The 13,649-nt window shown below is 41.3% G+C and overlaps 2 protein-coding genes across 2 annotated transcripts; both read left to right on the top strand.

The window, feature by feature from the left end:
- The first annotated feature begins 812 nt into the window (after window positions 1-812).
- Window positions 813-1,807, top strand: LOC133715837 (PRA1 family protein F2-like). Its single transcript, XM_062142499.1, has one exon. The coding sequence runs from the start codon at window positions 979-981 to the stop codon at window positions 1,570-1,572; it is 594 nt and encodes a 197-aa protein (XP_061998483.1). The 5' UTR covers window positions 813-978; the 3' UTR covers window positions 1,573-1,807.
- An 8,075-nt stretch (window positions 1,808-9,882) lies between these two features.
- Window positions 9,883-13,441, top strand: LOC133715434 (pentatricopeptide repeat-containing protein At1g02150). The gene is made up of 2 exons (XM_062141924.1): window positions 9,883-10,630; window positions 11,905-13,441. Exons 1-2 carry the CDS (start codon window positions 10,262-10,264, stop codon window positions 13,162-13,164), a joined length of 1,629 nt encoding a protein of 542 aa, XP_061997908.1. The 5' UTR covers window positions 9,883-10,261; the 3' UTR covers window positions 13,165-13,441.
- Window positions 13,442-13,649: the final 208 nt, after the last annotated feature.

Below are 13,649 nucleotides of genomic sequence, written 5' to 3'. Positions count from 1 at the left end.
TGTGATCAAAATTGAAGTTCAGGTACCATCAATAAAATAAAAGATAAGTTCAAGTGATATTAACCCAAAAAACAAATCCTGAAAAACAAACTCTCCCTGTCTCTCAAAGTCTCAAAGACTCGAACTCATATCTCAATCAAAATCCACAAACTCACCTATCGTATATTGATCAATTCTTCATCTCAAATTCAAACATGAAACCCCCAGATTAAAAACCCCAACCTTTCTCAGTCTCAAAAAACCGTTGCATTTTTGGCCTCAGATGGAATTGGCCAGAAACCACCAGAAAAAGGCTGTCAATTGTCATGGGGGGTCCTCATATAAGATTTATAAGAATACAATCGCCTTTCAAACTTTATTTTTCCAAATTGGAATTGGTCAGAAGCTTGACTTGAAGTCTTTGCCACAACCCACAAATGCTCCCATATGATAATTCTATTGTCTGACGTGGGATATGGGCAAAGAATGTGACTTTTCACCAAGTTTAGAGGTCATCCAAATGCTTCCTGTGTTTGAGCCAAACTCTTGGTAAATTATAGTTTTTAACTTTTAATTTTATTCTTAGTCGAAATGCCAAATGAACTCTCGAAACATAAACAGTTCATTTCGCTCTAAATTCAACGATCATTTATTTCGAATAAAAGTGTAATGATAATTTTTCTCCTACTTTAAAGCATGTGATATTTTAAAATTTTCAATTATTAGTTCTATTCTTGAGTCTAGCCTACTCTTTTTTGCTTCTTAGGGGTCATTTTTCTAGTCAAAATTACCTAAAAAAATGTCAAGATGTAAGCCGTCGCATTGCTCTAAAAGTCAAATTATACATGGTACTGATCTTCTCTACTTCCTCGAAGCATAACTCCAACTTGTTGTTATATGATCAAACAATTTCAACACAATTCTACAAATATATGGCCTGAGCTTCAACATAAACAAAATTCTTCTCAGCCTTCATAGCTTCCAATTCAAGACACCAATATGGCTAGTCATGCCACCGTGCAAAGACCATCCACCACCACCTCAACATCCCCAACTCTCCTAACAACTCGTCCCCATGAACCGAAAGACTCAACACCAAGAGTGAGACTCGAATTCAGCCTCTGTTTTCCCTTCAACATCCCCAAGACCCCAGAAGCAGCCGCGGCCCGAATCATCAGAAACTTGAGTTACTACAGATTGTACTACACGCTTTTCATATGGATCATACTCTTCATAACCCTCTTGCCGAAGCGTAAGCTCTCGTTGATCTTCTTGATAGCAATGACTGCTCTGACGTGCTCGTTCCTTGCGGTGATGAGGTTAGTACCTGCTGATTCTGTTGTCCTGCAATACAAGATCATTGATAAGCGACTGGTTCTGGCTTTGCTGGTAATTGCGACCATGGTTGAGCTCATAGTCACACGTGCGGCCATACATCTGTTTGTGACTTTGGCTTGTGCGACTCCAGTGATTTTGGTGCATGCAGTTTTCAGGGTTAGAGATGATCTTTGTGTTGAAGAGGAGGCTTCTGCTGCTGGTGAATTGGTTCCACTCATAAAAAACACTGAGCCCAAGTTATCAGATTCCGTGTGATTTTCGGTTAAGATCCAATTTCCATAGACGTGAATGATGGATAATTTGCTCGATCTTACAATATATTATAAAGCTAGTTGAACGAAATTTTCTTGTTTTGGTTGCTGATTATAAACCTCGGTCAATTTTGAATGTCAAGGACTATTGATCTACCGGGAACCTTTGTATGTTTTTTCTTTTTTGTTTGATCTCAAAAGGATATTAGTTAGTACAAGTAGGTGGCTTTCAATTTTAACCAGTGAGCAATGCATGATGAGTTATAATATGTGCAACACCTTTACATTCCGGTGGAATGTGATTACCATCCATGGGGCCATTACCAAGAGATAGAGCTTTGAACTCCTCCACAATAATGCCACTGAAAGGCCAATGGAGTTTTATTTTTTTCCTTTCTTTTTTAATTCTCTGGGTTGAGGAGGACTGATGACCAAGTCAAGATAAATAGACCAAATAAATTTCCCTTTTTTTTTCTTTTTTTTTTAAAGAAAAACGAATATGATTTCTTAGTCGATAATACAATCGTTTTGCCTAAAGAATATGCCTGATTAAAGATGCTCTAACAAAATAATCTCTTACAGTCACATTGGAGCCATATAAAACGGATGCGCATAGTTAAGAAAGTAAATTGTAGACAAGATGACTATCAAATTAAGTACCTCATACTCAAGATTCAAACTGTGTGTCATTTTTTAAGCAACTTCGGAAGGAAAGCATTGTCCGTGGTGAATATGGTATAGGGTTCAATGCTATGCATTAACTTTTATTTTATATTTCTTCTTAGGGTAGGGTTAATAGCTTGTTATTTTACTTTTAATTTTTCAATGCTCAATGGTATTTACTTTATCCCACGATTCTCACCCACTTAGTTCTGATGCCAATGAAATTTGTTATACATCAAAATCTTACTGAAGATTCACTTATTTAGCAATCTTACTACAAAACGTATATCCTACTTACATCTTCTCATATGCCAATTCATGATTAATTCTTCAGCAAATTTCAAGCTTGAATTTCGGTAAAAAAAACTTTTGATTTTTTTTTAAACTTCTATTAAAAATATGAACTTTTTATTACATCAACAACTAAAAATTACAATAATATTATTCCCTAAAACTGAGAGAAATTCGCTGTGTATTCTCATTGATAATAGTGGTCTCTTTATATAGAGGATTCTATGCATTGTAATCTCAATCATACAAGGAAAGTAATCGTACATTGAATAGGAATCTAGATCCTTCTAATTTAACCCTATTACCACTAGGTCAAGTAACCTAGGGTTTGGGCCAAACACATAAAAGAGATTTCCTTAAACACTCCCCCTTGTGTTGCCCAAACGTGGTGCTTCTCTCGTTGCCTCGTTAAAAATCTTACCGAGTAACAAAAACCCAGTGGGATAAAAATAACCTCGGTTGAAGGGGAAAAAGAGCACAACACACCATTCACTTTTCGAGACCATACATGTAGACATCTCCCCCTGATGTCTGCATCTCCCCCTGATGACTACGGTCATGGGAGTTCGGATAACTTCCGCAAACGATGCTACCAACATGTTTCTCGAAAGTGGAATTTAGGCAATGACTTAGCGAGCAAGTCTGCCACACTGTCCTCAGATCGAACCTAGTTCATTTTCATCTTGAGGAGAGTCTGTTGTTGCTGATTAAGCTTGGTGTTGTCGCTTTGATGTAGCCTTGCTTCATTTGTTCAAAACAAGCTGCTTTATCCTAAATGCTCGTAGGCTCATCTATCCTACATGCGTAATTATGGATCCAATCCATATACATTCACGAATCTCTTCGTGAAGAGCAATAGTCTCTGCATGGTCTGAAGATATAGCGACTAGGGTCTATTATGTAGACCTCCAAGATATCGCAGTCTTTACCCATGGTGAACACTTAACCAGTTTGGGAATGACCTTTGTGTGGGTCAGAGAGATACCCAGCATCAGTAAAACCTTCCAAAACGCTGACTTCGTTTTGGGATGGGGAGAGGGGACGCAAGCTGGTGTTGGCGGCGTTCCTGGTGTATGATGGGTCTGAATCCATCATCTCTCTGTAGGGATAAAGCATGCCTATATCAATCGTACATCTCAAGTCCGAAAGATATCTTTTACACCAATCCAATGGCATCGCATTGGCGCACAGCTATACCTTAGCTAACAATTTCACAACATATGAGATGTCCGGTCTTGTGCATTGGGAGAAGTACAATAATGCGCCAATTATACTAAGTAAGGCACTTCTGCCTCTAACACATCTTCGTCATCATCCTTTCGACGAAGAGGATCCTTTTCAGGATCAAGACTACGGACGATCATGAGGGTGCTTGAAGGTTCGACCTTGTCAAAATGACTAAGCATCTATCAACACGATGCTCAAGTTCCAAACCGAGACATAATCGTGTTCTCCCAAAATCCTTCATCTCAAACTCGGATTTCTAGTGTTCAGCGGTTTCCCTTAACTCTTTAAGGGCTTCTAATGAAGATCATGTCCAACATGAACCGCGATAGAATCCGAAACTTGTTATGGAAACGCGTGGGCATATCCCTTCCCAATCAAGTAGTCACTTTAGTGAGCGTTTCAACCTCTTTGTAAACGCGCTCCGTGGTCTAGAGCTACTTGACTTGGGTAAATGAAGTTCACCATGAACCTTCATGTATATTCCGTATCTAGATCCTTATAGAGATACGTAGTGACCACATTTGTAAGCTGCATATTCAGTTATTCGGAAACTACCAAACTGACAGGGTAGTGGAGTGCAATGACATCCATTACGAGAGAATATGTCTCATCGTTGTCGATTCCAGGGCGTTTTATGAGAAGCCTTGCGCCATAAGGCGAGATTTTCATCTCTTTTTCTCATCACGCTTTCTAACGAAGACCCATTAGTCAATAGGTTTTATTTCAGGAGGTGTTGACATTACTGGCTCAGAAAACCTTCCTCTTCGTTAGAAAATCCATCTTAACCTGGATCGCATCTTTCCATTTAGGCCATATCTCTCTACGTTGGCATTCATTCATCAACGGAGCGTGGTTCGATGTCATCAGACTCAACAAACTCATGCGCAACTACATCATCAATCATGATGGAGTTTCTATCTCACGTCTCATGTACACTAGTGTAAGTTTCATAGAGCTCTATATTCTCAGGAATAGGTTCTGACGTTGAGGCATCCCCCAACGATAACCATAACCAGGAAGATACTCATGAGACGGATTTTAAGTGTCGATGATCAAAGGATTGGAGTGTGCCAAAGTATCCTTTGAACCCACGGGCCTCCCACGCATCCTAGCTGAGGCCATGACCTGTAACGCCAAAGTGCCACCCTCTATGGCGTTGGCGCCATGCCTACCTCTGTGTAGGGTGGCGCTACGTCCTCTAGTAGGGACGTCCATCCTTGCAGGCATGTTTGCAGCATATTTGTGTGATCTCGTCACTTTAGTAGGGATCGAGATGAGACATAGTGGGGACAGGCCACGACAATTTCTGTCGTTCCTGCTGAACATCTGTGTTCTTATCTCCCCCTAACGACGGGAAGACTGTCTCATCAAAGTGACATCCGCAAATCTAGCGGTAAGGAGATCGCCATGCAAGGGCATTAAGTGGCGGACGATTGTTGGAGTCTCAAATCCAACTGAGTTGCTCATTCGTCTGTAAGGACTCATTATAGAGCGTTGTGGTGGCGCAATTGGCACATAAATGACACACTCAAATATGCGTAAGTACGATATTGGTACCCAGTCACTAGCTGTAACGCAGAGGTAGATTAAGTGGCGGTGGGTCGTAGACGAATTAGCATAGCTGCATGCGATATTGGTACCCAGTCACTAGCTGTAACGCAGAGGTAGATTAAGTGGCGGTGGGTCGTAGACGAATTAGCATAGCTGCATGCGATATTGCATCACCCTAAGCGGATATAAGGAAATTGGTGTGCATTACCAATGTCCGGACTACCATCGTAGTCGTTTCCGCGAGACCATTTGGGTGTGTACATGAGGATATGATGTCCAACATCATTCCCTAATGCAATAACCATCGAAAGTCTTCGATGTAAAGTCTCTAGCATAGTCAAATCCAATTGACTGAATAGGATGATTCGGGGAGTGAGCCCGTTGTCATATGATGTGTGCTAGGAGTGTTTCATAAGCAGCATTACAAGTGGACAATGGCACAACACATGACCAACGTGTTTGCATGTCAACCAATATCAAAAGATATTTTAAACGTCTGCAAGTTGGTTGAATCAGTCCAGAGAATCCCTACGGATTCTATGTAAGAACATAATGAGTATTGTCATATCCTTTGCATATGACGGTCTCAGTCCTAGTTTCCCTAAGGAACGGGCTTTGTAAAACGAGTGAGAGGCTTTATAAGTAACCAACGAAGATTTTGGTTGGGCCTGAGCGTCTGAAACGCTATTTGAAGCAAAGTGTGTGACTACATCTCCCAACATGGCGTTGGAGCCATGGGAATTAGTATGTATGGCGTCATGGCCATTGGGAGGAACAACCATGGCGTCATGCTCATAGTTGGTGCCATTGATGGCGTCATCACATGGGACTTGGGCGGCTCTATGGCGCCCCAAGACGGCTGCAGCGCCAGACGCTGCAATTGTTGCGGTCTTGCTAAGTCCAGGAATCAATTTTCGATTCTTGCTTCTTCTCACTCTGAAGAATGGATGTCCGTGTGAAGTCTTTAGTATACGGAGCATCATATCACGACCAGGATGAACTATCCTGTCGTGACAAAGCCAATATGTGTCTAAATCCAAGAGATCTTCTCTCATAACTTCATTGGATTTAATAGCGCGAATAGTGACATAGAGTCCACTAGAGAGACACATAAACTTCTCTAAGATGCGCCTTTATTCGCAATCATTAGAGGTATTACAAAGGAACTCATCACCATTCTCTACATGCATTTTCACATGGAATCCGTTGGCTATCCATAGGTGCGATTTGCCCTAGGAGCGTAGAGAGTTTCTGTGACATTAATCAAGGTGCCATTTGGCAAGGGGAACTTGGGCTATTCCATGTCCTTGAACTAAACTTGATGGCCCAGCCATCGTAGTCACAGATCAATATGTAGGCAACATCTCCAAGAATAATTGCCTATGTTGTAGAATGGTGTGCGTAGTCGCACTCGCACTATCCACAAGACATTGAAGTTCATCCATTCCTTGAAGAAAAGCTCGTAATTAAAAATGAGTCATAAAGAAAAGAACTCAACTTTTATTAATAACCCAAACGGAATTACATCATCGTTTCTTTAACCAAAGAAAATCTAATCCCATAAACTAGCTAATGCAAAACAATGGTAGTCGTCTAACTCTTTTCGGTAATTCCAATGCAAATGTAACCAGGTGAGTAGAGAGATGTCGGTGGAGCAAGGCTCGCTTAAGTACCACTTATCTCAAAACCTTCCTAGACATCACACTTACATTGAGCACGCCTACTTTGAAGAAAGACTAATATCATTGGCATCTACTACATAATATGGCAATTGCCTACATCTCTTGGAAAATAAAAAGACTTAATCAAAATCGCCAGTTTCTGGGTCTTGATCCATGTAGTCTTCCACCCTTAGATCGAGATCGTCATGTTGATCTTCTTGTTCCATGTAATTTGCCTCCCTTGCTTCACGATACGTCTTGTATGCGTTTGCAACATTCTGGGGTGCTTTACATGCTTTGGCCCAATGTTCAGTTGATCCACATCGAAAACAAACATCATTATGGTCAGGCTCCCTTGATCGAGGCACCATTGGGGCGCGATTTGGACGACCAATGCTCTTAGTGGCGTTACCACCATGGGCGGAGGCTCCACCTCTCTCTCTCTTCACACGTTGACCTCCACGGTTCCGTGCACGCCTCTCTTGGTGATTTTCTTCCTCTTTAGGGCGAACATATAGACCAGAACGTCCAGAATTGTCCCTACTCTTAGGGTTTCGCTCCTTGCGTCCTCCCTTGGAGGCGCGACTATAGTTAGACTCCGGAATAGACTTAGTTCCCACGGGTCTAGCATTATAGTTCTTCACAAGAATATTGTCGTGCTTTTCAGCTACGTTCATGGCGCCAATGAGCTCATGAAACCTTGTGATACGTCCTGCATTTACATCAATCCGATAATTCTTTGAAATAATCAGTGCAGAGACGGGGAAGGTAGAGAGAGTCTTCTCGATCAACATCGTATCAGTTATGGCTTGGCCACAAAACTCCATCAGAGACTTGATACGAAGGGCTTCGGAGTTATAATCAAGCACAGACTTGAAATCACAAAAGCGGAGGCTATGCTATCGCACTTCTAAATCAGGAAGCAGGGAGTCACGAACGTTGCCAAATCGCTGCTCAAGTTCTACCCATAGCTTTCTTGGGTCTTCCTCATTGAGGTATTCACTTTGGAGTGCGTCATTCATGTGCCTTGTCATGAGGATTATGGCTTTAGCTTGTTTTGCTTCAAAAGCAGTAGCTTGCTCAATGGAAAACACGTTCTTACTAGGCTCTTGGATGGCTCCCAGAAGTTCATCAGCCTTAAGATGTTGGCGCACATCTCGGACCCACCTATAGTATCCTGCGCCAGTTGTCTCTAGTGGAACGAAGTTCAACTTGTTCAGGTTACTCATCCTGAAAAACAACACAAGATTAGGGTTAGTTTAGGAGCGAAAAAGGCTACCACGAAAAAACTATTAAATTTCTGAGCGTAGTCGCTTCCAAGAAATTAGGAATTTTCTGAGGATAGTCGCTTCCAAGAAAATCTGATTCCAAGAGAGGTTTTGGATTAGATCGAAACAACGATGTATGTGGTCGATCGTTTTCTTCTCAACAAACTCTAAGTTTGGAGGACTCTACAAGCTCTAAGCTTGGAGTGAGCACGAACCCCCACAGTTCGGCTATTGGTCTCCCCTATGAAGAAGAAAGGGGGGTAGAAGAAGGGATGTTGGAAGTCCTCGAGAAAAGAAGAAGAAATTGAAAAACTTCAAAAACGGGAACTTTTAGAAAAGTTTACCTTGAAAAGATGTCGGAAATCTTGACCGGAAAAGATGACGGAGGTGGTCGGAAAAAAGATTGTCGGGGGTCGCCGGAAAATTGGCCGGAAGTTGATGGCCGGAGGTGGTGGCTGGAGCTAGGCAGGGCGGTGCAGGGCTGCCGCAGGGCTTGTGCGGGGCTGCTGCAGGGGGCTTGCAGGGGCTGTCGGCAGCTGCTACGCAGGGGCAGGCAGGGGCTTACAGGGGCTGTCGCCAGTTGCTGCGCAGGGGCAGGCAGGGGCTATCGGCAGCTGCTGCGCAGGGGCAGGCAGGGGCTTGCAGGGGCTGTCGGCAGCTGCTGCGCAGGGGTAGGCAAGCGTCTCGGCAGATGTCGGCAGCTTCTCGGCAGCGACTCGGCAGATGCGCAGAGGGCAGGCTCAAGGCAGGCACAGGGCAGGCACAAGGCAGGGGCCGGTCCGATTTTTCCGATGGCCGGTTCAGGGGTTTTCCGGCCAGTTCCGCGGCCGGTTCTGGGTTCCTTGAGGCTGGGGCTTCAATATGTGAGGCGGTGGAGGTTGGAATTTGAGGGCTACGAAATTAGGGTTTCAGGGTTAGGGCTTCGTGCTGATAACGTGTTTTAGGGAATCAGAAACTGAGAGAAATTCGCTGTGTATTCTCATTGATAATAGGGGCCTCTTTATATAGAGGATTACAATGCATAGAATCTCAATCATACAAGGAAAGTAATCGTACATTGAATAGGAATCTAGATCCTTCTAATTTAACCCTATTACTACTAAGTCAAGCAACCTAGAGTTTGGGCCAAACACATAAAAGAGATTTCCTTAAACAAATAACTAGTTTTTTGTAAAACGAGCTTACAACCTTCTACATATAAAAGGGAGATTTATCTATTTAAAAAAAAAAAGGGAGATATTTATATCACTTTTCTAAATGATACCGGGCATGCCTATCAAGTATCAATTAATTCAAGAACTAAATACTGTTTAGTCATTGAGCTTTTGACCATAAAACACTTCAGTCCCTGACCTTCTAATTTCACACGTTTAGTCCCTGTACTTCAAAATTTCAGACCAATAGGTCATTGCCGTCTAAAAGTCGCGGTGAAATGTCTATTATACCCTCAGTTCTTTTTTTTAAAAATAAATTTATTCCTTTTTCTTTTCTTTTTTATTTATTCTTTTTTTTTCAAACAGAAAGAAAGAAAGGAAAAAAAACAGAAAAAAATAAACAGAAAGAAAGAAAGGGAAAAAAAATCCTTTTCCAAAAAAAAAAAAATAATTAATTAATTAAAAAAAAAAAGAACTGAGGACATAATAGACATTTCGCCGCGACTTTTAAACGGCAAGGACCTATTGGTCTGAAATTTTGAAGTACAGGGACTAAACGTGTGAAATTAGAAGGTCAGGGAGGGACTGAAGTGTTTTATGATAAAAAACTCAAGGACTAAACAGTGTTTAGTCCTTAATTCAAATTCGGTATTCCTATCTGTAATTTCTTTCTCACAAGCGTCACAATAGGTCAATAGGAAGAAAAAAAAAAAGAAGGTTGTTGATGTAATTTTGCAACAGCTTTATCCTCCAGCGCAACCAATCTCTCCTGGGGGGGGGGGGGGGGGGGGGGTTCAGTAAAGCCATTTCCCATTTTCCATTGCGACATTCAAGTCAGGCTAAACTCTCCCTTAAAACCCTCCCCGGCCGTTGCAAAAATGCTTCTCCAAACCTCAGCTCACCACCTCACCGCCTCTCTCTCTTCCTCCCTCTCCTACTCTCGTCCCCTCCCCTCCAAAATTCCATCTTTGACCCTCCCCCGTTCCGTAAATTACCACCGGCTCACCATCTCCTCCTCCTCCATATCCCAAGCCCACAACTATGGCACCGTCGACTACGAGAGGAGGCCCATCGTCAAATGGAACGCCATATACCGCAAGATATCGCTGCTGGCTGACGACCCGGAATCCAACTCTTCGAGTGTTTTGAATCAGTGGGAGAAGGAGGGCAAGAAGCTTAGCAAGTGGGAGCTTTGTAGGGTTGTTAAGGAGTTGAGGAAGTTCAAGCGCTATGCTAGAGCTCTTGAGGTAATTTGATCAAGTATTTTGTGGGTTTTGAATAGTGGGTATGTCATGTTTTTGCTTCAATTGGTTTTGTTGGAATGGTTTTGGTGTTGTGGGACTTTGATCACATTGGGTTTTAGTTTGTGTTTCTGAGTGTGCGTTGTTTGATGGGTATGTGCTGCTACAGAGTGTTTGAGTTGTATAAGGTTTTTGTTTCTCTTGTTCTGGTTGTTTTGGCAGAGTTAGCTAAAGAGTATTATTGGTTTCGGGTTTGGGTTCGGTATGTTTAGTACAATTGGAATGCTTTTGTAGGTTAGTGTATCAGTGTCTCTTTGCTGTAACCATAAGCTGTTATTTGAAGGCCTAAGTAAGAATTGGGAAGAATATGAATTCAGTTTAGGTGCTCCGACTGCAGATTTGCTTAATAATTTTTGGATTTGCTTATACTAGAATGCAGCTGTCTTAGCGTACAAACTTGTAAGTCATCAATGCTAATGTGATTGTGAGATGAAGAATTTCTTAAATTTGTTTTCATTAATGACTGATTCTTAAAGCAATGAACATAATCTGAACACTTTAATGATTGTATTTATTATCTTTTTTTCCACCATGATTTAGCTTCACATGTCAAGCCCTCAGCTTTCTAATACCTGATTTGAAGCTAATAGTTCAGAATGAATGAATGATAGTATAACCTGGCAACCTGCATACCATGTTGGATGCTTTGTAATCTTATTCTAATCCTATTAGGTTGACCTACTTCAGGGATATTAATTGACTGGCAGGGTTAGAAAAAATTATCAAAACCGTGAAATGTAATTGTCTAAATATGTTTTACAGTATCGTAGAAGAGAAATAACATTTTCATGATGTGCATAATTTTCATTGTTGAACTAGAGGAACAATGAGAAGGCAATGCAGCTTGTCAGCTGTTATAGATGCTGATGTTATGATTAACCTCTAGTGTAGATAACTCAATGCAGTTTCAACATGGGTTGGGTGTAGTAGACTTTTTAAGCGAGTTTGATTTAGAAGTTATGTGGAATGGAAACAAACATCATTACATAAGGCTAAAAATTAAAATCGCTTGTAAGGCCATCACTAAGGCTCCATGAAGGTCTGAGCTTCATGATTATGTGTTCCCTTGTTTTAATATGTGCCTACTGGTGTAATGCTCTTTAAATGGGTTTCAATTTCAAGGTCATCTTTCCGTTTTGGTATGACAGGTATCCATCATACCTTTCATCCCTTTATCACAGCATGTCGTGTTATATTTGACCTTTCCATGCATTTCACAGGTGTATGATTGGATGATCAACAGAGCAGAGAGGTTTAGATTTTCCAGTAGTGATGCTGCAATTCAATTAGATCTAGTTGCTAAAGTTAGGGGAGTTTCTAGTGCGGAAAATTACTTCCTGAGTCTGCCAGATACTTTGAAGGACAGGAGAATATATGGGGCTCTGCTCAATGCCTACGTGCGGGCAAAAATGCAAGAAAAGGCAGAATCTTTGCTTGATAAAATGAGAAGTAAAGGTCATGCATTGCACTCGCTTCCATTTAATGTCATGATGACACTCTATATGAACCTCAAGGAGTATGAGAAAGTGGAATCCATTATTTCTGAAATGATGGAGAAAAACATTCAGCTAGATATATACTCGTACAATATCTGGTTATCATCTCGTGGATCTCAGGGATCCGCAGAACGAATGGAACAGGTATTTGAACAGATGAAGTTGGACAGAACCGTTAATCCCAACTGGACCACATTCAGCACAATGTCTACAATGTACATCAAGATGGGGCTGTTTGAAAAGGCTGAAGCTTGCCTGAAGAAGGTTGAGAGTAGAATCACAGGTCGGGATCGGATTCCCTACCATTACCTTTTAAGCCTTTATGGCAGTGTTGGTAACAAAGACGAAATTTATCGGGTATGGAATGTGTACAAATCAAGTTTTCCCAGTATTCCGAATTTGGGCTACCATGCTATTATCGCTTCTCTAATCAGAGTAGGTGATGTCGAAGGGGCAGAAAAGATGTTTGAGGAATGGCTGACTGTTAAGCCAACTTATGACCCTAGAATTGCCAATCTTTTCATTGTTTCTTACATAGAAGAAGGGGATTTTGATAAAGCCCAGAGTTTCTTTGACAACATGGTTGAAGCAGGAGGAAAACCTAATTCTAGTACATGGGAGGTCCTTGCTGAAGGGCATATAAAAGAGGAGAGAATTTCTGAGGCATTATCCTGCTGGAAAGAAGCTTTTTCTGCTGAGGGATCAAAGAGTTGGAGACCAAAGCCCATTAATGTGACTACCTTCCTTGAATTCTGTGAGCAAGAAGGTGATTTGAGAAGCAAAGAGGTTTTTTTGGGATTGTTGAGGCAGTCAGGACATCTAAAAAATAAGTCATATGCACTACTTCTTGGCTTATCTGATGAAGATTCTAGTGATAATGAGCTATCATTAGAGAAAGATAGAACCGACGATAACCAGGACAGTGACGAGAAATCAGATGATGGGTCTGATATGCTTTTGAACCAATTGCAGAGTACCCTGTGATACTTTTTTCAAGGTGCAGGGAAAGATTTTTCCAGAAATGGCTCCTTTCAGGTTTCAGAAGGCTCCCTACCTTGCATGGTAGTGATGAGTGCCATATCCACGAACTGCCTGTAGTAGCTGAATATATTGCCAAGCGCTAGTAGCTGAATATCAGAATGGCATTCATGGCTCTGCTTTGCTCCGCATTGCCGGGTAACATCCTGGTAATTTGTGGGATTGTATGAAAATCTTTATGTAATTTTGATTAGCTTAAAGGATCACAATTTTCAGTTGTTTATGTTGACCTAACTTAAAAGAACGAAACATGAGTGATGGGAACATATATAAAAGCATAATAATTTCATCAATTTAACATTCTCCTTTCCAGTTTGTGTAACTTGTTGTGAATTCTGATCTATGAATGGCTTATTTTATTTATATATGCCAAAATTAGAACTCTTTTAAATTTAGACAATTCATTGTTTTCTGTTATGCAGTCAAAGTTA

The sequence above is a fragment of the Rosa rugosa genome, chromosome 6 (genome assembly GCF_958449725.1).
Source record: "Rosa rugosa chromosome 6, drRosRugo1.1, whole genome shotgun sequence".
NCBI lineage: Eukaryota > Viridiplantae > Streptophyta > Magnoliopsida > Rosales > Rosaceae > Rosa > Rosa rugosa.
The sequence above is the reverse complement of the archived record's forward strand: the minus strand, read 5'-3'. Positions and strand labels throughout refer to the sequence as shown.

What these genes read in the sequence shown, in the direction of transcription:
- LOC133715837 (XM_062142499.1), top strand. Translation starts at nt 979, where the DNA reads ATGGCTAGTCATGCCACCGTGCAAAGACCATCCACCACCACCTCAACA.
- LOC133715434 (XM_062141924.1), top strand. Translation starts at nt 10,262, where the DNA reads ATGCTTCTCCAAACCTCAGCTCACCACCTCACCGCCTCTCTCTCTTCC. An exon ending in GCTATGCTAGAGCTCTTGAG is followed by an intron (nt 10,631 to 11,904) that starts GTAATTTGATCA and finishes TGCATTTCACAG; the next exon opens with GTGTATGATTGGATGATCAA.